This window comes from Microcaecilia unicolor, chromosome 4 (genome assembly GCF_901765095.1).
Source record: "Microcaecilia unicolor chromosome 4, aMicUni1.1, whole genome shotgun sequence".
Lineage (NCBI taxonomy): Eukaryota > Metazoa > Chordata > Amphibia > Gymnophiona > Siphonopidae > Microcaecilia > Microcaecilia unicolor.
In genome coordinates this window covers 341480480-341502417 of record NC_044034.1, presented here as the reverse complement: position 1 = coordinate 341502417, position 21938 = coordinate 341480480, and the positions used below count along the sequence as shown (strand labels likewise).

The following is a 21938-nucleotide window of genomic DNA, read 5'->3' as shown; positions in this document are numbered from 1 at the left end:
GCATAGGCACACTCCTTCTCGCCAGCAGGCTCAGCCCCAGCGCACTCGTTCTTGTCAGTAGTGTCCGCCTCAGGTCCAGACAGCTCCCCAATCAAAGCAAGGGGTGAGGCTCCAGCAGAGCATAGCTGCAATAAAAGTGACCATCTTGGACAACTTGCCGGTTGGGAGGGAGGCTGAAATTTTTTTCAAGAAAGATGGCTCCAAGTAACCTCCAACCGGTGGGTTCTTCATATAATCCATCTCGATTACGCCCTACATTGGTGACAGAGACCACCATATTACCCACCGAGAGCAAATCATTTCAGTTGTCAGCACAAGCTAGTACTTGCAGAGGAACTCTACATCCTTCTAAAAGCCTATGCAGTCGAGCCTGTTCCACCAGGGGAAGAAGGGAAGGGATTCTATTCCAGTTACGTCCTTGTGCAAAAGAAGGGGAGATGCGTCCCGTCTTAGACCTCAGGGCGTTGAACAAATTCAAGGTCAAAGAAAAGTTCAGGATGGTTTCCCTGGGCACCCTTCTCCCCATGATTCAGGAAGACGATTGGCTGTGCTGTTTGGACTTAAAGGATGCTTATGCTCACATCCCAATACTTCCAGGTCACAGGAAGTATCTTCGCTTTTGGCTGGGGACACATTACTTCCAGCCGGTGATGGGAGGTGGGACTTGGTGGTTGGGCGGTGGGAAGCACTGCTGCGCAGACTTGTACGGTCTGTGCCCTGAATAAGGCAGGTACAAATCAAGGTAAGGTTTACACATATGTTGTCTTGTTGGGCAGACTGAATGGACCGTGCAGGTCTTTTTCTGCCGTCATCTACTATGTTACCTTTTGGCCTCGTGTTAGTTCCCAGGGTCTTCACCAAACGTTTTGCAGTGGTAACAATGTCAATACACAGACTGGGAGTCCATGTGTTTCCCTATCTGGGCGATTGGCTAATGATGAGCACGTCGAAAGACGGTGCTCAGGAGTCCATACGGAGGACTGTTCGGGTGTTAGAGCTACTACCCCAAGTCCCATTTGCTCCCTGTCCAGCAATTGGAGTTCATTGGAGCCCTGCTAGACATGCAGTGGATGTGAGCTTTTCTCCCTGTGCTGAAGGATGACACACTTATCGCCTTTGCCACTCGAGTTCGAGCCAGTCAGCAGGACACAGCTTTGTAGATGTTGAGATTGTTAGACCACATGGCCTCCATCATCCATGTGACACCCATGGCACGTCTTCACATGAGAACTGCCCAGTGGACCGTAGCTTCCCAGTGGTGTCGGGCAACAGGGAAACTGGCGGATGTCATCTGAGTGACACCAGAGCTGGTTAAGTCTATCCTTTGGTGGACTATTCCAGTGTTTCCCAAGTATGTCTTGGAATAACCCTGTCAGGCTCATTTTCAAAGCACTTAGCCTCCCAAAGTTCCATAGAAACCTATGGAACTTAGCCTCCCAAAGTGCTTTGAAAATATGCCTCTTTGCCTGTCAGGTTTTCAGGATATTCACAATGAATATGCATGAAAGATTTTCATACAATGGAGGCAGTCCATGCAAATCAATCTCATGCATATTCATTGCAGATACCTTGAAAATCTGACTGGCAAGGGGGGTACTCTAGGACCAACTTGGGAAACACTGGACTATTTGATCTAGTTTAATTCTGGGGCTCCCATTACAAATTCCTCAGCCCCGGAAAGTGCTGGTGACAGATGCATTCCATCTGGGGTGGGGAGCTCATTTAGACAGGCTTCACACTCAAGGTACTTGGTCAGCCCAGGACACAGGACTTCACATCAACCTTCTGGAGCTCCAGGCAGTCTGGAATGCTCTAAAGGCTTTCACAGATCAGCTAATTAAATTGTACTTGTTCAAACAGACAATCAGGTTGGAGTGTACTGCACTAGCAAGCAGGGTGGCACCAGATCATGCCCTCTGTGTCAGGCAGCTGTCGGGATGTGGCATTCCTCATCAGTGGAATCTTATCTTTGGTTTAGCATTTGGGGTTAAATTATAATACCAAAGATCCGAGGGAATTTCAGTGTTTATTTTCCATTCCGGGATGTGGCACTGGGTAGTACTGTATGGAATGCTCCTAAAAACCACTTACCTGGTGAGCAGATTCAACAGCCTGGCTGACAGGCTGAGCAGGGTCATGCAACCGCACAAGTGGTCACTCAACATAGGCGTTGTCCATGAGATCTTTTTGCCACTCAGTCCAATCACAAACTCCCTCATCAGTGGATTTTCCCAAGTCCATCTTAATGGACACATGGACTTTTCTTTTAGGAAGTTATCCAAATGTTTTTTTAAACCCTTCTAAGCTTACTGCTTTTACCACATTCTCTGGCAATGAATTCCAAATTGTATTTACATGTTGAGTGAAGAAATATTTTCTCTGCGTTGTTTTAACTATTTAATAGGTTCATTGCATGCCCTCAAGGTCTTTGTATTTTTGGAAAGAATACTACTACTACTTAACATTTCTAGAGCGCTACTAGGGTTACGCAGCGCTGTACAAAATAAACAAAAAGGATGGTCCCTGCTCAAATGAGCTTACAATCTAAAGAACGAAATGTCAAGTTGGGCAGTCTAGATTTCCTGGGTAGAGGAGTAGAGGTTAGGTGCCGAAGGCAACATTGAAGAGGTGGGCTTTAAGCAGAGATTTGAAGATGGGGAGGGAGGGGGCCTGACGTATGGGCTCGGGGAGTTTGTTCCATGCGTGGGGTGAGGCGAGGCAGAAAGGGCGGAGCCTGGAGTTGGCGGTGGTGGAGAAGGGTACTGAAAGGAGGGATTTGTCTTGAGAGCGGAGGTTACGGGTAGGAACGTAAGGGGAGATGAGGGTTGAGAGGTAAGGAGGGGCAGCAGATCGAGTACATTTGTACACATTCAGTACCTTATAGACCTCTGTCCTATCTCCCCTCAGCAGTCTCTTCTCAAAGCTGAAGAGCCGAGGCCTCTTTAGCCTTTCCTCATAGGGAAATTATCCCATCCCATTTATCATCTTGGTCACCCTTCTCTGTACCTTTCCTAATTTTGCTATATCTTTTTTGAGATGCGATGGTCAGAATTGGTCAGTTGTTAAAGTTTGAGTCCACATCTCTCAGTAATTTGTATCATTGTCTTCTAGCATTTTTTTGAAAGAGCCTCACTGTTGCAGGCTGATTTTACTTAACCTGTTTGTTCAATGTCTCCTTGCTCTTAGAGGTAGAGGTTTTGGTTCTTTGATAAAAAGAATGTAAAAATTGATATGATACAGTGGGTTCTCGTTGTATTCGTTTTCCTTTGTTTTGTTCTCTTCTTTATTTTGCTCCCTTAATAATGCTCTTCCTCTTTGTAACTTTTGAAGTCTGATGAGGGAATGTTATGTTTGTTTGATTTTTCTTGTGGAGGAGTGGCCTAGTGGTTAGGGTGGTGGACTTTGGTCCTGAGGAACTGAGTTCGATTCCCACTTCAGGCACAGGCAGCTCCTTGTGACTCTGGGCAAGTCACTTAACCCTCCATTGCCTGCTGCATTGAGCCTGCCATGAGTGGGAAAGCGCGGGGTACAAATGTAACAAAAATAAAATAGATACTATTGGAGATTCTACATGGAATGTTGCTACTATTGGAGATTCTACATGGAATGTTGCTACTATTGGAGATTCTACATGCAGGACGTCAGACTCACAGAAGCAGAAGCCTGCGCGGCCACATTGGTGGAATAGCAACATTCCATGTAGAATCTGAAATAGTAGCAAAAGTGGAGGAGTGGCCTAGTGGTTAGGGTGGTGGACTTTGGTCCTGGGAAACTGAGGAACTGAGTTTGATTCCCACTTCAGGCACATGCAGCTCCTTGTGACTCTGGGCAAGTCACTTAACCCTCCATTGCCCCATGTAAGCCGCATTGAGCCTGCCATGAGTGGGAAAGCGCGGGGTGCAAATGTAACAAAATATCTTATTTCAGTTTTCCAGTGTTTCTAATACAATTGTAATTAGTTGTATATTTGAAAAAGCTGAATAAAAAAAATAATGTAGGGATAGAAAAGGCTTCACTGTTGCATAATTAAGGTAATATCATCAAAACAGTTGTTCTGTTTCCATCTTCTGGTAAAGCAGCATCATCTATGTCTGGATTGGTATGGTGGGACTCGAGAAAAGAATACTTAGCATGTAAGACAATTTCTCTGTGTTCTAATCACTTTTCAGTCAGAAACAAAGGAATCTCCAAAATGTATTTTAACCAATACCTTAATACCTGTGCTTATTATAATCCCACCTCTGTTGACAGCTCAACTTGAATATTGACTTATTCTCCGAGGACAAGCAGGCTGCTTGTTCTCACGACTGGGTGACGTCCGCGGCAGCCCCCACCAACCGGAAAGAAGCTTCGCGGGACGGTCGGCACGCAGGGCACGCCCACCGCGCATGCGCGGCCGTCTTCCCGCCCGTGCGCGACCGCTCCCGCCAGTTCCTTTTTTTCCGCGCCTGGAGAGAGTCGTGCTTTGCCGCTCTCTCTACTTCAGCCGCCGGATTCTTGCGATCGCGTATACGCGGATCGCGCTTCGTTTAATTTCCTTTTAGTATTTCTCTGTTACGAAAAAAAAGAAAAAAGACTGCGCGTGTGGAGCACGCGCTCCCCTTTTCCCTCGCTTCCAGCGGGGACGCCTCGTTGCGGCCTAGTGGCCGCTCGGTCGGCTAGTTTTTTCGTGGTGTGATTTTAGCCACCATTGCCGACTTTGACTTCGCCGACGCGATTTTTCCGTCGATGTCCTCGAAGGTCCCGAGTGGATTTAAAAAGTGTGGTCGCTGCGGCCGGCCGATCTCGCAGACCGACACCCACGCTTGGTGCCTCCAGTGCCTCGGGCCGGAGCACAATCTCAAGTCGTGTGCGCTGTGTCTCGGTCTCCGGAAACGGACTCAGGTTGCGAGGCAAGTTCTGCGGGACCGTCTTTTTGGAACTTGCGCCGGCCCCTCGACGTCGACCTCGACGGCATCGGTATCGAAGGCCGGATCTTCGGTACCGGTATCGATGCCCGAGACATCGGCACCGATGGCAGCGACCCCAGGAGAACAGGTCCCGTCGGCCCGCCGGTCCGCCGGTGAGAGTGGGGTTGAGAGGCCGCGTGGGCTGTCGGCCCCGGTCACTCCCTCAGCTCGTGAGCCACGGGACCGAACCCTGTCGGACCCGGTACCTCGAGACCGAGGGGGATCGACCTCCTCCTCCTCCATGCCCTCCGGCGCCGGTGACGTGCACCGGAAAAAGGACAAGAAGCGCCGTCACCGGGAGCCCTCGGTGCACCCTGAAGGGGAGTCGACGCCGAAGCGTCATCGTAGAGAGGAGAGATCTCCGTCGGTGGTGGAGGTACCGACGCGTCGGGGTTCCGGCACCTCGGTGCCGTCTCCTGGCCCCCAGCAGCTTCTGGCACCGACACCCTTACCGGCCCCACCGCCTTTCCCGGCAGCGGGCCTGGACGAGTGCCTCAGAGCCATCCTTCCGGGGATCCTGGAAGGGCTGATGCGCCAGGCTGTGCCGGCGTCGGGGGTGCTTGCGCCCCCGGCGCCGATGACTGTGGCGCCGGCGAGCTCTAGCCCGGCGCCGGGGCTGTCGACACCGCTTGCGGTGCCGGTCTCGACCGCCACGCAGGTGGAGTCGACGTCGATGGAGGGAGCTCCGTCCCCGCCGGCGCGGGAGTCCACCGCTCGACGACACCGAGGCCTCGGTGCCTCGACGTCGAGCCGGGCCCGGTACCGGACTCAGCTACATGAGCTAATGTCCGATACCGAGGATGAGGACTCGTGGGGGGAAGAGGAAGACCCGAGATATTTCTCCTCAGAGGAGTCTACGGGCCTTCCCTCGGACCCCACGCCATCACCGGAGAGGAAGCTCTCACCTCCTGAGAGTCTCTCCTTTGCCTCCTTTGTGCGGGATATGTCCATAAGCATTCCCTTTCCCGTGGTCTCTGTGGAAGAGCCGAGGGCCGAGATGCTCGAGGTCCTCGACTATCCATCACCACCTAGAGAGTCCTCCACGGTACCGCTGCACAATGTCCTGAAGGAGACGCTGCTTCGGAACTGGGTGCGACCACTAACTAACCCCACCATTCCCAAGAAAGCAGAGTCCCAGTACAGGATCCACTCTGACCCAGAGCTCATGCGGCCCCAGTTGCCCCATGACTCAGCGGTCGTGGATTCTGCTCTCAAGAGGGCACGGAGTTCGAGGGATACCGCCTCGGCGCCCCCGGGGCGGGAGTCTCGCACTCTGGACTCATTTGGGAGGAAGGCCTACCAATCCTCCATGCTCGTGACCCGCATCCAATCTTACCTGCTCTATATGAGCATCCACATGCGGACCAATGTGCAACAGCTGGCGGACCTGGTCGATAAGCTCCCGCCGGAGCAGTCCAGGCCTTATCAGGAGGTGGTCAGGCAGCTGAAGGCGTGCAGAAAGTTCCTGTCCAGGGGGATTTTTGACACCTGTGACGTGGCATCTCGTGCTGCGGCCCAAGGTATAGTGATGCGCAGGCTCTCATGGCTGCGTGCCTCTGACCTGGACAACCGCACCCAGCAGAGACTGGCTGACGTCCCTTGCCGGGGGGATAATATTTTTGGCGAGAAGGTCGAGCAGATGGTTGACCAACTGCATCAGCGGGAAACCGCTCTCGACAAGCTCTCCCACCGGGCGCCTTCAGCACCCGCCCCCGCGGGCGGGCGTTTTTCCCGGGCCCGGCAGGCTGCACCCTATTCTTTTGCGAAGCGTAGGTACAACCAGCCGGCCCGAAGGCCTCGTCAGGCACAGGGACAGCCCCAGCGCGCTCGTTCCCGTCAACAGCGTGCGCCTAAGCAGCCCCCTGCGCCTCCACAGCAAAAGCCGGGGACGGGCTTTTGACTGGATCCATGGGAACATAGCCGCCCTACAAGTGTCCGTACCGGACGACCTGCCGGTCGGAGGGAGGTTAAAATTTTTTCACCAAAGGTGGCCTCTCATAACCTCCGACCAGTGGGTTCTCCAAATAGTGCGGTACGGATACGCCCTGAATTTGGCCTCCCTGCCTCCAAATTGTCCTCCGGGAGCTCAGTCTTTCAGCTCCCATCACAAGCAGGTACTTGCAGAGGAACTCTCCGCCCTTCTCAGCGCCAATGCGGTCGAGCCCGTACCACCCGGGCAGGAAGGGCAGGGATTCTATTCCAGGTACTTCCTTGTGGAAAAGAAAACAGGGGGGATGCGTCCCATCCTAGACCTGAGAGGCCTGAACAAATTCCTGGTCAAAGAAAAGTTCAGGATGCTTTCCTTGGGCACCCTTCTGCCAATGATTCAGAAAAACGATTGGCTATGTTCCCTGGATTTAAAGGACGCATACACTCACATCCCGATACTGCCAGCTCACGGACAGTATCTCAGATTCCGCCTGGGCGCACGGCACTTTCAGTATTGTGTGCTGCCCTTTGGGCTCGCCTCTGCCCCACGAGTGTTTACAAAGTGCCTCGTGGTGGTAGCGGCCTACCTACGCAAGCTGGGAGTGCACGTGTTCCCTTATCTCGACGATTGGCTGGTCAAGAACACCTCGGAGGCAGGAGCCCTCCGGTCGATGCAGTGCACTATTCAACTTCTGGAGCTGCTGGGGTTTGTGATAAATTACCCAAAGTCCCATCTCCAGCCAACTCAGTCTCTGGAATTCATAGGAGCGCTGCTGAATTCCCAGATGGCTCAGGCCTACCTTCCCGAAGCGAGGGCCACCAATCTCTTGGCCCTGGCTTCGCGGACCAGAGCGTCTCAGCAGATCACAGCTCGGCAGATGTTGAGACTTCTGGGTCATATGGCCTCCACAGTTCATGTGACTCCCATGGCTCGTCTTCATATGAGATCTGCTCAATGGACCCTAGCTTCCCAGTGGTTCCAAGCCACCGGGAATCTAGAGGATGTCATCCGCCTCTCCACCAGTTGCCGCACTTCACTGCTCTGGTGGACCATACGGACCAATTTGACCCTGGGACGTCCATTCCAAATTCCGCAGCCCACGAAAGTGCTGACGACGGATGCATCTCGCCTGGGGTGGGGAGCCCATGTCGATGGGCTTCACACCCAGGGTCTGTGGTCCCTCCAGGAAAAGGATCTGCAGATCAACCTCCTGGAGCTCCGAGCGATCTGGAACGCACTGAAGGCTTTCAGAGATCGGCTGTCCTGCCAAATTATCCAAATTCGGACAGACAATCAGGTTGCAATGTATTACGTCAACAAGCAGGGGGGCACCGGATCTCGCCCCCTGTGTCAGGAAGCCGTCGGTATGTGGCGTTGGGCGTGTCGGTTCGGCATGCTTCTCCAAGCCACGTACCTGGCAGGCGTAAACAACAGTCTGGCCGACAGACTGAGCAGAGTCATGCAACCGCACGAGTGGTCGCTCCATTCCAGAGTGGTACGCAAGATCTTCCGAGAGTGGGGCACCCCCTCGGTGGATCTTTTCGCCTCTCAGACCAACCACAAGCTGCCTCTGTTCTGTTCCAGACTTCAGACACACGGCAGGCTAGCGTCAGATGCCTTTCTCCTTCATTGGGGGACCGGCCTCCTGTATGCTTATCCTCCCATACCTTTGGTGGGGAAGACCTTACTGAAGCTCAAGCAAGACCGCGGCACCATGATTCTGATAGCGCCCTTTTGGCCCCGTCAGATCTGGTTCCCTCTTCTTCTGGAGTTGTCCTCAGAAGAACCGTGGAGATTGGAGTGTTTTCCGACTCTCATTTCGCAGAACGACGGAGCGTTGCTGCACCCCAACCTTCAATCCCTGGCTCTCACGGCCTGGATGTTGAGGGCGTAGACTTCGCTGCGTTGGGTCTGTCTGAGGGTATCTCCCGGGTCTTGCTTGCCTCTAGGAAGGATTCCACTAAAAAGAGTTACTTTTTCAAGTGGAGGAGGTTTGTCGTGTGGTGTGAGAGCAAGGCCCTAGAACCTCGTTCTTGCCCTGCACAGAACCTGCTTGAATACCTTCTGCACTTATCAGAGTCTGGCCTCAAGACCAACTCAGTAAGGAATCACCTTAGTGCGATTAGTGCTTACCATTATCGTGTGGAAGGTAAAGCCATCTCTGGAGAGCCTTTAGTCGTTCGATTCATGAGAGGCTTGTTTTTGTCAAAGCCCCCTATCAAGCCTCCTACTGTGTCATGGGATCTCAACGTCGTCCTCACCCAGCTGATGAAACCTCCTTTTGAGCCACTGAATTCCTGCCATCTGAAGTACTTGACCTGGAAGGTCATTTTCTTGGTGGCAGTTACTTCAGCTCGTAGGGTCAGTGAGCTTCAAGCCCTAGTAGCTCATGCTCCATATACTAAATTTCATCACAACAGAGTAGTGCTCCGCACTCACCCAAAGTTCCTGCCGAAGGTGGTGTCGGAGTTCCATCTTAACCAGTCAATTGTCTTGCCAACATTCTTCCCCAGGCCGCATACCCGCCCTGCTGAACGTCAGTTGCACACATTGGACTGCAAGAGAGCATTGGCCTTCTACTTGGAGCGGACACAGCCCAACAGACAGTCCGCCCAATTGTTTATTTCTTTCGACCCTAACAGGCTAGGGGTCGCTGTCGGGAAACGCACCATCTCCAATTGGCTAGCAGATTGCATTTCCTTCACTTACGCCCAGGCTGGGCTGACTCTTGAGGGTCATGTCACGGCTCATAGTGTCAGAGCCATGGCAGCGTCAGTGGCCCACTTGAAGTCAGCCACTATTGAAGAGATTTGCAAGGCTGCGACGTGGTCATCTGTCCACACATTCACATCACATTACTGCCTCCAGCAGGATACCCGACGCGACAGTCGGTTCGGGCAGTCGGTGCTGCAGAATCTGTTTGGGGTGTAAATCCAACTCCACCCTCCAGGACCCGAATTTATTCTGGTCAGGCTGCACTCTCAGTTAGTTGTTCTTCGTAGGTCAATTCCTGTTGTTTCCTCGCCGTTGCGAGGTTCCATTGACCTGGGTTCTTGTTTTGAGTGAGCCTGAGAGCTAGGGATACCCCAGTCGTGAGAACAAGCAGCCTGCTTGTCCTCGGAGAAAGGGTATGATACATACCTGTAGCAGTTGTTCTCCGAGGACAGCAGGCTGATTGTTCTCACCTACCCTCCCTCCTCCCCTTTGGAGTTGTGTGTTTCATCTTTTGCTAGTCATTCAACTGGCGGGAGCGGTCGCGCACGGGCGGGAAGACGGCCGCGCATGCGCGGTGGGCGTGCCCTGCGTGCCGACCGTCCCGCGAAGCTTCTTTCCGGTTGGTGGGGGCTGCCGCGGACGTCACCCAGTCGTGAGAACAATCAGCCTGCTGTCCTCGGAGAACAACTGCTACAGGTATGTATCATACCCTTTCTGCAGTAGTAACACAATTTGTCTGCTTATGCTGGTCATATACTTTATTTCACTGGTCACTATTATGTGTTCTATTTGGTTATTCTCTAATATGTATTTTCTTGTATTTATTGTTGTAGGTTATTGCCTGTTTTCCTAAGCAATGGTTTGTAAATCTAAAAGGCACTAAAACCATTTCCCAGCTGGAAAATTTCTGTAGATACCTTGTTCATCTAGGTGGTTCAATTTACAGAAACAGCATTTGCAGCTCTGATATGGAGAAAAGAAGTGCAAGGTAACAGATATCTAATAATTTAATAAGTGAAAAGCTAGATGTTGTAATCCTTTGCTTTTCACAGAATAGAGATGCAAGTTTATGTGATGTCTTACCACTGTCATACATAAGAGACTGCTTTTAGGGTGATTGTTAACCAGATTGCTTGCAGGTTTTTTCACTCTGTTGGCTTATTCAAGAAAGTGTGTTAAATCTGGGTGCTGCTGTTGGGTATTGAATATGCTATTCACTAAAGGACATAAAACTTGTAGAGAGAAGCACGCTAAAAACAGTTTTATCATACTGGTTAACCTGTGTGCATAACCAGTAGTGATAAATATAGAAAATGGTGGCAGATAAAGACAATATGGTCTATTCAGTCTGCCCATCCATACAAACTTCTAAGCACTACAATCCTTTGCTCTCCCTTAGAGATAATCTGTGGTGGTCACAGGCTTTCTTGAATTTGAATATAGTTTTTTTTTCCTTTGCCTCCACTGGGAGGCCATTCCACATATCCACTATCTTCCATAAAGAAATATTTCCTTAAAATACTCCTCAGTCTATTCAATTTCACCTTTATTCTGTGACTGCTCATTTCAAAGCTTCCTTTCAATTAATGTTTAAATGTCTTTCATATCTCCCTTCTCCTGCCTTTCTTCCAAGTATATATATATTGAGTTGTTTGTCTGTTCCTCATATGCTTTATGATAAAGATCACTGACCATTTTAGTAGTCTGGACTGACTTCATCCTGAATTCTCACTATCACTTCAAATATGCTTCACCATCTGCAGCAATACCATTCTGACATCCCTCCCCCATACCCACAATGTCCAGAATCACCCTTCTCAAACCAACCTTACTTGTTCCCTTCCCCAATATCTTCCAAACTGAAATTGCCATTGGATGACCGGATGCTCTCCTTTGCCCTGTGCATGTACTAAGTGAAGGAGAGTAGCAGATTAACTAGTGGCATATTTTTTAATTCAAAGAGTGTGGGTATCTCTCCCCCTCCTTACAGTTTTCTCCCACATTGGATGGAGTAGACAGAGGTTGGGGACCTGATGCAGAGGGAAAAACTTAGGAGGGTTGAGGGTGGAATTTCACTTCAATTAACGGTTTCTGAAAAGATCTTAGGGAGCAAGCAGGTTGATAATGTCGAAGAGTGGCACTAAGTGTCGGGGAAATACAACCACTCATGATTTTAAAAACAGCAAAATGTTGAAGTCAATTTGACATTTCATAGGAAACCAATGAAGGGACTGTAAGATGGGAGTCATGTGATTATAACACGATCCTCCCCTGATCACTCTGCTACTGAATTTTGAGCAATTTGTGAAGATCTTAATGAATCTCCTGTAACACCTATTAACAACTCATTACAGTAATCAAATAGAGGACAGACCACTGACTGAACTATTTTACGAAAATTGTCAATGGTAACAAAAGGTCTAATTTGCCTTACAAAAGGAAGGATGCTGGACACTGTGGTGGAAGGAGGGGAACTATGGGATGGTAGATAGAGACATACTGGAGATGGGGGTAGAGCTTGGGTGGGGTTAAGGCAGAGACAGATGGGTTTCTGAGAATTTTGATAGGCACTCTGTTATAAAATTACTGGCAATTAAGACAATTTTCAAAAGCCATTAAACTCAGGCAGATCAAAAACTGTCCACCCTCCATGTACACTAATGGTTCCTTTTGAGTGACTGTCAAAATCTATTGTTTTGCTTTAACACTTTGTAGACATCTCTCCTCCAAGGTGCTACCCTAGGTGATGGTCTAGTGTATTCAATGGTTAAACTGATCTGGTCTGCTATGACAATTCTTGGATTTCTAATGCAAAGAAAACCAGGGTTCCAATGAAAAATTCTAGATGCTATAGTCCTCAGATTATTAATAGTCCTATTGGAAAAATGATTTTAGTAAAACATTCATTGTCAGAGAGAAAGGGTAGCCTTGAGAGGAAGCAGCATTTGACTGTTGACCAGATTTTTTTAAATATTTGACCTGAAAAACATTTGTTTGAAGCTTCACACAATTTAAACATAAATGTCATTTATATAAAGATATACATAACAAAATATTTAAAAAGGTTAGATGGTTTAACAGAAATAACTACTGTATTTTCATACATATAAACTGCAGCTAACAGTTCACTCCACTTAAGTGTACATTGGATAAGTGCGCACACTGCTTATCTTTAACAAACTTACACTCACAAATTTTTCCATTCATTCTAATATAAACTTACTCTGGTTTGGCGCACCAGTGATAAACACGTACTCCAGTTAAATGCAATGCCTCGATCGGCTCTTTTTACATCACTACACTGTTTAGGTGCACTCTCCCTCATTCACTGCTGGCCCTGTGATGTTCTGTGTAGGACTAGTGGCTCTAACTAGTGGTTAGAGCACCGGTCTTGCAATCCAGAGGTGGCCGGTTCAAATCCCACTGCTGCTCCTTTTGATCTTGGGCAAGTCACTTAACCCTCCATTGCCTCAGGTACAAACTTAGATTGTGAGCCCTCCTGGGACAGAGAAATATCCAGTGTACCTGAATGTAACTCACCTTGAGCTACTACTGAAAAAGGTGTGAGCAAAATCTAAATAAAGAAATATTTGAGATTCTACATGGAATGTTACTACTATAGAGATTTTGGTGCTACTATTTGAGATTCTAAATGGAATGTTGAGATTCTGTTGCTACTATTGGAGATTCTACATGGAATGTTGCTACTATTGGAGATTCTAGATCTAATGTTGCTATTCCACTAGCAACATTCCATTTAGAAGCCTTTCCTTGGAAATCAGCAACGCGGCTGCGCAGGCTTCTGTTTCTGAAATGAAAAAGGTGAGCTAAATCCAAATAAATAATAATAATGCAGCTGCACATCACAAGCTGTGACCCAATGAAAGAGATGGCACCTCAGCTGTGCATCATGAAGCTTGGAGCCCATGAGGTCGGTGGGGCGGTCCTGCCTCTCTCTTCTTTCTCCTTCATTGGCTCACAGCTTGTGATACACAGCTACACAGATCATACAGCTGGGAGTGAAGGAGAGAGGGTGCCTGCCATTTTCTTCCTTGCCCGTGCGATTGAGCAGCTATAGTGGCGGTCTAACAACTGTGTACCTAAAAGGCGCAACAGGAGTGCCGGCTCAAAAGTTTAACAACCTGTGGGCTCTAAAGTTGAACATACGTACTGTACCGTGCACCTACACATCCGTGTGACGTAATGGCTGTAGAACATTTCAATTTGCTTTTCATATCACCTGCAAGGCACAGTGGATCTTACAGTATGCATCTTATCTGGGACATTTCAGTTTGCTTTTCACTTCGCCTCTCAAGGCATAGTGAGGCAAACAGTGAAATGGCCGTGTTATCACGCATGTGTAAGGCGCTTTCACTCGCTGAGACAGGATAGATGTTATAAAAAGACTGGACAATAAGGAAAGTCAGGCTTCCACTGTGAGAGAGTATGGGGTGCACCTGAGCCAAATCTCACGCATTTACATGCAGACCACCACCAATCCTGAAATAAAATGCAGGACAGTTGGAAAAGCAGAAGATGTGGAAGAAACTCTCCGCTAGTTTTCACAAGCAAGAAGCCATCAGCTTCCTGTCAGTGGTCTTCTACTGATGCAGAAAGTCAATAATTTGGCAAAAAAAACGTGGATTGGCCGGTTTTAGTGCAACTGTTGGGTGGATGGAGTGATGAAAAGTGAGAGACAACATCAAGGTTCAAGAAACAGCATGGCGAAAAATGAGATGCAGATGAGTTAGGTGCGGAGAGATGGGTAGTAAATGTAATCATGAAAAATTAGCAACCATGTGACATTTTTAATGTAGAAACAGGTTTTTTTTATTGGAGAACTATTCCAGATGGGACACTAGCATTCAAGCAGGCTGAAATGGCTGGAACAAAAGTGCCAAAGGAAAGACTGACACTGCTACTCATAGTAACATAGTAGATGACGGCAGAAAAAGACCCGCATGGTCCATCCAGTCTGCCCAACAAGATAAACTCATATGTGTATACCTTACCTTGATTTGTACCTGCCTTTTTCAGGGCACAGACCGTACAAGTCTGCCCAGCAATATTTCCCGCCTCCCATCTCCGCCTCTGGCACAGACCGTATAAGTCTGCCCTCCACTATCCTCGCCTCCCAACTACCAACCTCTCTTCCCCCACCTGCTCCGCCACCCAATTTTGGCTAAGCTTCTGAGGATCCATTCCTACTGCACAGGATTCCTTTATGGGCATCCCACGCATGTTTGAATTCTGTTACCGTTTTCATCTCCACCACCTCCCGCAGGAGGGCATTCCAAGCATCCACCACCCTCTCCTCTCCTCTACTGTAATGCCACATGAATAGAAGTGAAAAGTTGGAGCCACTGACAATTGGGAAAAGTACATAAGAAAAGCCATGGAACCTCAAGCAATATGTACACTATTGGAACTCTTATTTACAAATTTTTCCTCCCTAATTGGCCGTTCAGGGTTGGAATGCTTATTGCGGGTGGGGGGTATGGAATGGAATCTAGTTGCACACTGGATACTACTACTACGTATCATTTGTATAGCGCTACTAGATGTACGCAGCGCTGTACTCTTGAACATGAAGAGACAGTCCCTGCTAGACAGAGCTTACAATCTAATTAGGACAGAGAAACAGGACAAATAAGAGATAAGGGAATTACTTAGGTGGGAATGGTAAAACATGGGTACTGAACAAGTGAGTAAAGGTTAGGAGTTAAAAGCAGCATTAAAAAAGGTGGACTTTTAGCCTAGATTTGAAGACTGCTAGAGATGGAGCTTGACATACCAGCTTTGACTTGAGATCCAACCCAGATGTATAGAAGACTGATGTATAGAATTTTCTGTGAGAGCTGTGAAATCATGCGAAAACCTAACTGGCAATTCGGCAACTCTTTCCTCCCGATCACTCCAGACAGAGAAAGTGAAAAGTATATGATCTGAAAATGGCAACATCAGAAGTTTCAAGTTTGACAATAACTTTGACGAAAAACTGGAAGATATGACCAGATCTAACGTGGCCCACTGCATGCTTCTGGGACAATGTGTGTAAATGTAACTGCGTCTCATAGAGAAAAGAAAATAAGTCATCAGTAAAAGGGACTGTGGAATCCTCTAAATGCAAGTTTGTCACCCATAATCACTTGGCGAGAGGAACACATCAGCTGGTGCATTGATAACACCTGCGTGTACAAAAGAGATGCAGAGGAAACTGGTGGTGGCAGATAAAGCAGAAAACATCTAAAATATGGGACCCCTTATCTGCACAAGCATACTTCAATCTTATCACTGATCTGCACTGTTAAGTCAGATTTGAATAGGAACGCTAGGCCTCCCTCTCTACGCCAGTTCCTATTATGAAAAAGAAATGAATAGCCAGGTAGTGCTGCCTGTACCAAATAAGTAGTCTCCCCGTCTCTCAGCCAGACCCAAAACGTCCAACCGATGTTGCAAGATTCTTTGACAAGGTGGTGCTTGCCTTTTAAAGAGCTGACATATAAGAGGCCAACCTGCAGAGGGAAAGGTTCACACTTCACAGGTGGTCTTCCAACACCACTTGTTTTTTGCTGCCTATTTCCCCCAAAATACCAGGATATGGCAATGCTGTGAATCCATGAACGGCCTCAAGAGGGTTAAAGTTAAAAACACAAAGCAAGAATGAAAAAGCTCCTGCATTAAAGACATACCTACTACGGACAGAGCACTGCCTACTGCATCACAAACCAACTGCAATTACTGTCCCCCAACACAAATTAGCTACACTGCTGTTCACAGCTAGTAAACTAGTCATTGCACAAGCATGGAAGCAAGCTGCTTTACCTCCTATGTTGCGCATCATGCAGAAACTGGATGTTATCTTTCAACTGTCGAACCTTACAGCTTTACGACATGGTCGGCTGACTACTTTTTATGACATTTGGCAAGTTTATGAACAATGGAAGATGAGAGGTCATGACCCCTCCATGTGAGGGACTACACCCGGCTGACTTACTCTAGCCTTGAAATATGACAAATATACACCACTGTACTAGAGAGGGATGGGGGGGGAGTTTTTTTCTGTGTTTGTATGACTGTCATTCCTGTATGCAGTTTGTTGATTTGCAGTATTTCAATAAAAAGTAAAAAAAAAAAAAAACAACCTTCTACATGTTTAACAATAATTTGGACGCACAGAGTGCACAAAGGAGCATGACTTCTTCCCCCCCCCCCCCCCCCCCCCCATGGTCTCCACATTTCTCCTTCCCTACACCCCCTCCCCCATGATCTACAGCATGCTTCTCTACCTCCCCTACCCCCAACAACATGTTTAGTACGTTACCTCCCTCCCCTAGGTCGGCGGTACTCTTAACTGGCACAGCACCAAAGGCATCAAGGCCGGTGGGTAGTGGACCTTGAGCATCTGCGCATGCTCAAGGCTTGCATGCTCCCTCCCCCTCTGAACTACCTGTTTCAGGTGTGGTGGTGGTGGGGGAGGCAGAAACCTGTAGCCCTTGGGCATGTGCAGATGCTTAAGGCCCCGCACCTGCCAGCCTCAATGCTTTTGGTGCTCTGCCGTTGGAGCATGACCTCCCCAAGGGAGGTAAGTTACTAAATATGTTGCGGGAGGCAGGGGAGGTGGAGAAAAGGATAATTTGGGAGGTGTCATGACACTGTGGCTGCCTCTGTTCCAGTACCTGTGATTTGAATAACACCCAGTAGCACAGAAATTCTCTTGCACAGATGTACACCAGTTCCAAGGCATTTTTATCTGTATTTCTGCATTAAAGCTTTTATTCTACTGCTACTCTCTGGCTATTTTGTGGTCTGCTACTGCTTCTAGTGTCACAGGTCCTTGCCTCCCATTTGTCCTGGTTTTTCCTGTAGTTCTGACATTTACATTTTAAAGATTAAGACTTTGATTTCTTAAAACTTTCTTTTTAGGTGAAATGTTGCCACGTCAGGCGTAGTTTCTACCAATAAACCTTGGAATTTTACCTTTGGACATATTTTTGCTGCGGTCTTTAGTCTCTATTGATAAATCAGTCCAAACTGTTTTAAAAAATTGTGTAACAGCTGTATTTAAATAATTTGTTTAAATGTTTAAACATTTCTGTTTTAATTATTATTTTCTCTCTCTCTCTCTCTCTCTCTCTCCTATTTAGGGAGCACACAAAGCTAATCATAAAGCTTTTAACAAGTATGCACTCTCTGGACCATGCAATGACATTTGCAAATGATCACAATGTGAAAGAAGTTAAAGCTTTAGCTGAAGCAAAATAGACTTTTCAGACTGGACTTCTAAATCTGAGCTTTAAAATCATTCCTGGTGTGCAACTTGTTTTGTATATATGTAAAGTTTCAAAAAGTGTAAAATATTCTTGATCCGTGTTTTAATAAGAAGAATAATTTTGTGTACAGCATCCTTAAAAAAAATTGTTTATCAAAAAGCCCAATAAGGAAAGCTGTGTCGTCAGTCAAAAATTTCTTCCTTATTGCCTATTTGTTTACAAAAAAAACAGAAACGTTTGATATCCAGTGCAAAACACACATCTATTAGGTATAATGTCCTCTGTGTCCTTGAGTCCTTTAAATGTGTGTGCATATGCATGCATGTGTGTCTTGATGTACATATTGTATATAATGTACATACTATGAGATCTGTCAGTATTAATGTATTCACCCAGAAATTCGGGGGGGGGGGGGGGTGCGCCAGTCCTGAGTATGAAGGAGCAGACATTTTTCTTTGTAGTTGTTTTATGCCTGGATACATACAAGTACTCTCAAAATGCACAGGGTCTAAATTTATAAAAGGCATCTGTTTTATAAAGACAGCATATGTGCCCACATTCTTTTATAAGAGAGGCACCCAGAACCAGCCCCAGTAGAGTGCAAATTCTGATACACACATTTATACTTGCTCTGAAGTTAATGTAAATCTCATTTTTGCATCTGTGGCCTGTTACAAAATTCCAGCTGGCATAAAAGAATGTGTGTTGACATGGTGACATGTACAGGGGTGGAGTTCATAAATATGCACATAGATTATAAAATACACTAATTTACGTGCATTCTTAGGCACAGATACTTATACCATCTAAGCAGATATAAAAATGTCTGTGCCTTCAATATAGTCACAATTTCTGCAGTTTACAAAGACATTTGGAGGCGTATTTTCAAAGTACTTACACTTATAAAGTTCCATAGTAACCTATAGAATTTTGTAAGTCTTAAGTTCTTTGAAAATGAGCCCCCTAGGCGCCTAAGAAAATGCCTGCTTGCCCTCTTAAACTTGGTGCACGCGTACAAAATTATCCTCTAAGCATGTGCTTATATATTATAAAATATATGCAAACACTTCAACTATGCCTGTGCTGTGCCCAAACTATGCCCCTGAGAAAATGTGCATGCAGTTCTACAATTTTATAAAATCCTTTTTCTGTGTGTAAAACGGGCTTTGCATGCAGAAAAACCTTTATAAAATTATAATGTCCAGATGACTAATAAAAGGCAACCTTGACAATAGCAACTTGAAGAATTCTGTACAAACTTGAATTCTAGAGTGGTTTGTGATAATCATATGAAATCAATTTTTAATAGGCAATTGCTGATTGAACTTCTTGATAGATAACTGATATATACAGATGTATTTGTGTGTGTGTGTGTGTATGTATGTATGTGTGTATGTGTATATATATATATATATATATATATATACACACACACACACACACACAATAGTCATAATGAGTAGGGATTTAGCCTCACAAATGATAAATCTGTAGATTAGATCCCTAATTTCTACAGTGAGGTTCCATTGCTCTGTCAAATCAACTGAAATATTTATTTTTAATGTAATCTCGTTTCACTTAATTTTCTTTTTTTTTTTTTCAAAATACAAACTTCTAATAAACTCAACAGTTAGCTAAGCATGTGAAGGCCATGATCAGTACATAGTTTAAAGCACAGAAAGTGCAGTTTTGATGCATAATTTGTGGTATCAAATGCTCAAGTTAACTGATGTGGGTTTTTCCTAATGTTCTCAAAATATGATTCAAAATTAAATGAGACTGCTGCCAACAATTGTTAGCGTGGTAAGTTAAAAAGTAGCTGTAAAAAAGAAAACCTTTTAGGTTGACTGCAGTTCTGCAATATAGCAGGCCTACCCCTACAGTACAGTATCGGCAGAGATAGATCACGTTGTTGTGATTGGGGCACAGCAGACTTTCTGAAGATCTAGTGGGTGAATCTGCATGGAGGATATTTTGTTGCCATTTTATCAGATTTAATCATAAAATCAGATTGGCCTATGTTTTTCATACTGTATGAAATATGTATCTTATGTACACATGAAATGTTCAGTGAATTGTAAATAGCAAAGACTAGCTTTGTCGGACTGTTTTAATAATAGTGCATTTCACAATAGCTGCTTTTAAGAATTATTTCAATAAACTTTTTTTTTTTTTCTTTTGAGATAAGTTCCACAGTGATGTTGGAGGATTTTTAACCTTTAAAAAATTGACCATTAAATAACCATAGAGATTAAGAAGAGCATAGGACTTAAATGTCTGCATCATTCATAGGAGACATCAGAATCTAAACTGTTTTTAGAAAAGGCCAGTCTCCATTATTACAGTATTAAAGCTACTTGTAGGAGAATGACTATGGCTCATTTCATAGGACACAGAAAATCTCACAGGTGAACTCTCTCCAACTTAAACTAGATTTAAGTGAATGAGAAAAATGAAATGAGCCCACAAAATTAGGATCATAAGAGATGTTTTACAAACAGTATGCCTTTAAATGAGCTGACAGATATGTAGCTGTTTTCTGTTCAAACCATTAATACAAGAAAACATGATTCTCTGAGGACAAAGCAGGACAACATTCCTCACATATAGGTGACATCATCCAACAAAGCTGTTGTGCGGATACTACTTAGCGTTCTATAGATTTAGGAAACCTTTGGCAGCATCCCACTGCATGCGAGTGCCTTCCCGCCCAGCGTGAGCAAGCAGGACCAACAACAGTCTTCATTTTTCCTCTGAGCAGAGAGGTCACTATTCTGAGCTCTCCTTAGCACTCTTTGTCTTCAATTTTTGAGTGCCTTCCTTGTATGTGGGTCACATTTTTTTTCCTCATTTTTTAATTTCCCCTCTGGGTTAATTTTTTCTTAGTTTTTCAGTATTTTTAAGTTCTCTTTATTTTCACGGCTCTTAGGCCCGAGCACCAACAAGGAGTTTTCTGTGAGGCAATTTTTTTCTCTCACCATTAAGCTATTTGATTTTACCGTGATTATTTTTCCCCAGTGGCCCAGCAGACCTCTATTGGGTTAAAAAAAATGTGCCAAGTGTAACAGAGTCATTTCTAGTATTGGGCCCCCACTGTTGGTGTTTGGTGTGTTTAGGCCCTGATCATGATGCCTCTGACTGTTCTGTCTGTTTGAAAATGTAGAAAAGTACACAGAAGGCAATGCAGACCCAACAGGAGAAATCTTTTGGGCCTTCCAAATCTGGTCCATCGACTTCAGCACCATAAGCATCGGTCCTCATAGCTGCTAGAACTGTATTGGACACTGGGAGTGCACCAGTATCAAGGAGGTCTTCACCTGCCTCAACATTGGACACTGGTGGTAGGCCCCGGGACCGGTCTGCATCAGACACAATACCAGGGACACGTATGGATTCAACATCATCCGAGGTGAGGTACTACGATGCCATACATTGGGAAAAGGCCAAGAATCATCGGTCCTCCTTGAGCTCCTCTGGGAACTCAGGGACATTGGCATCACTGGCACCTGAGAAGAGCACTTCCCGTCTGGATTGCGATGCCAACAAATCAAGATGATATATTGTTATGAGGTGCTCTGTAGACCATGAGCAGCCTCATTGGTTCCTTATTTATTTATGAACATTTATACCCCACTTTTTTCCACATGAATTAGACTCAAAGAGGCTTACAATGCACGGATGAATCAATTACAATTACATTAGATAGGGGAGAAAGAACAGGGTAAGAAGGCATTCTGACTCAGACAGGTGGGGGATGGAGAGACTGCGCAGCTTGATTGTCCCTCAGATCAGGACTGCTACTGGGGGAAGGCTGACAGGTCGCTCAAAAACGCATGGTTTGGGATAAGGTATCTTTCAAAGATATCACCAAAACGGAAGATGGGGTATCCCGATAGGTTGCAAAAGAGACCATAGTAGATCAGGTGTCCTTAAATAAAAATCAGACAAAAGATTGCAAATTAATACTATCAAGTACTAAGCATGATGTAATAGGAACAACAAACATAGTTTGAAATGTCTATATGCGAATGCCAGAAGCCTAAGAAATAAGATGGGAGAGTTAGAATATAG

At 46.2% G+C, this 21938-nt stretch overlaps 1 protein-coding gene across 1 annotated transcript in view; it reads left to right on the top strand.

The window, feature by feature from the left end:
* The window catches only part of PAXBP1 (PAX3 and PAX7 binding protein 1), an 89703-nt gene extending 70219 nt beyond the window's left edge, over positions 1-19484 (top strand). The window contains exons 17-18 of the mRNA XM_030202156.1: positions 10428-10582; positions 17742-19484. Of these exons, the coding sequence (XP_030058016.1) occupies positions 10428-10582; positions 17742-17859 (273 nt within the window). The 3' untranslated portion in view covers positions 17860-19484. The remainder of the gene's footprint in view (positions 1-10427; positions 10583-17741) is intronic.
* The last annotated feature ends 2454 nt before the right edge of the window (positions 19485-21938 follow it).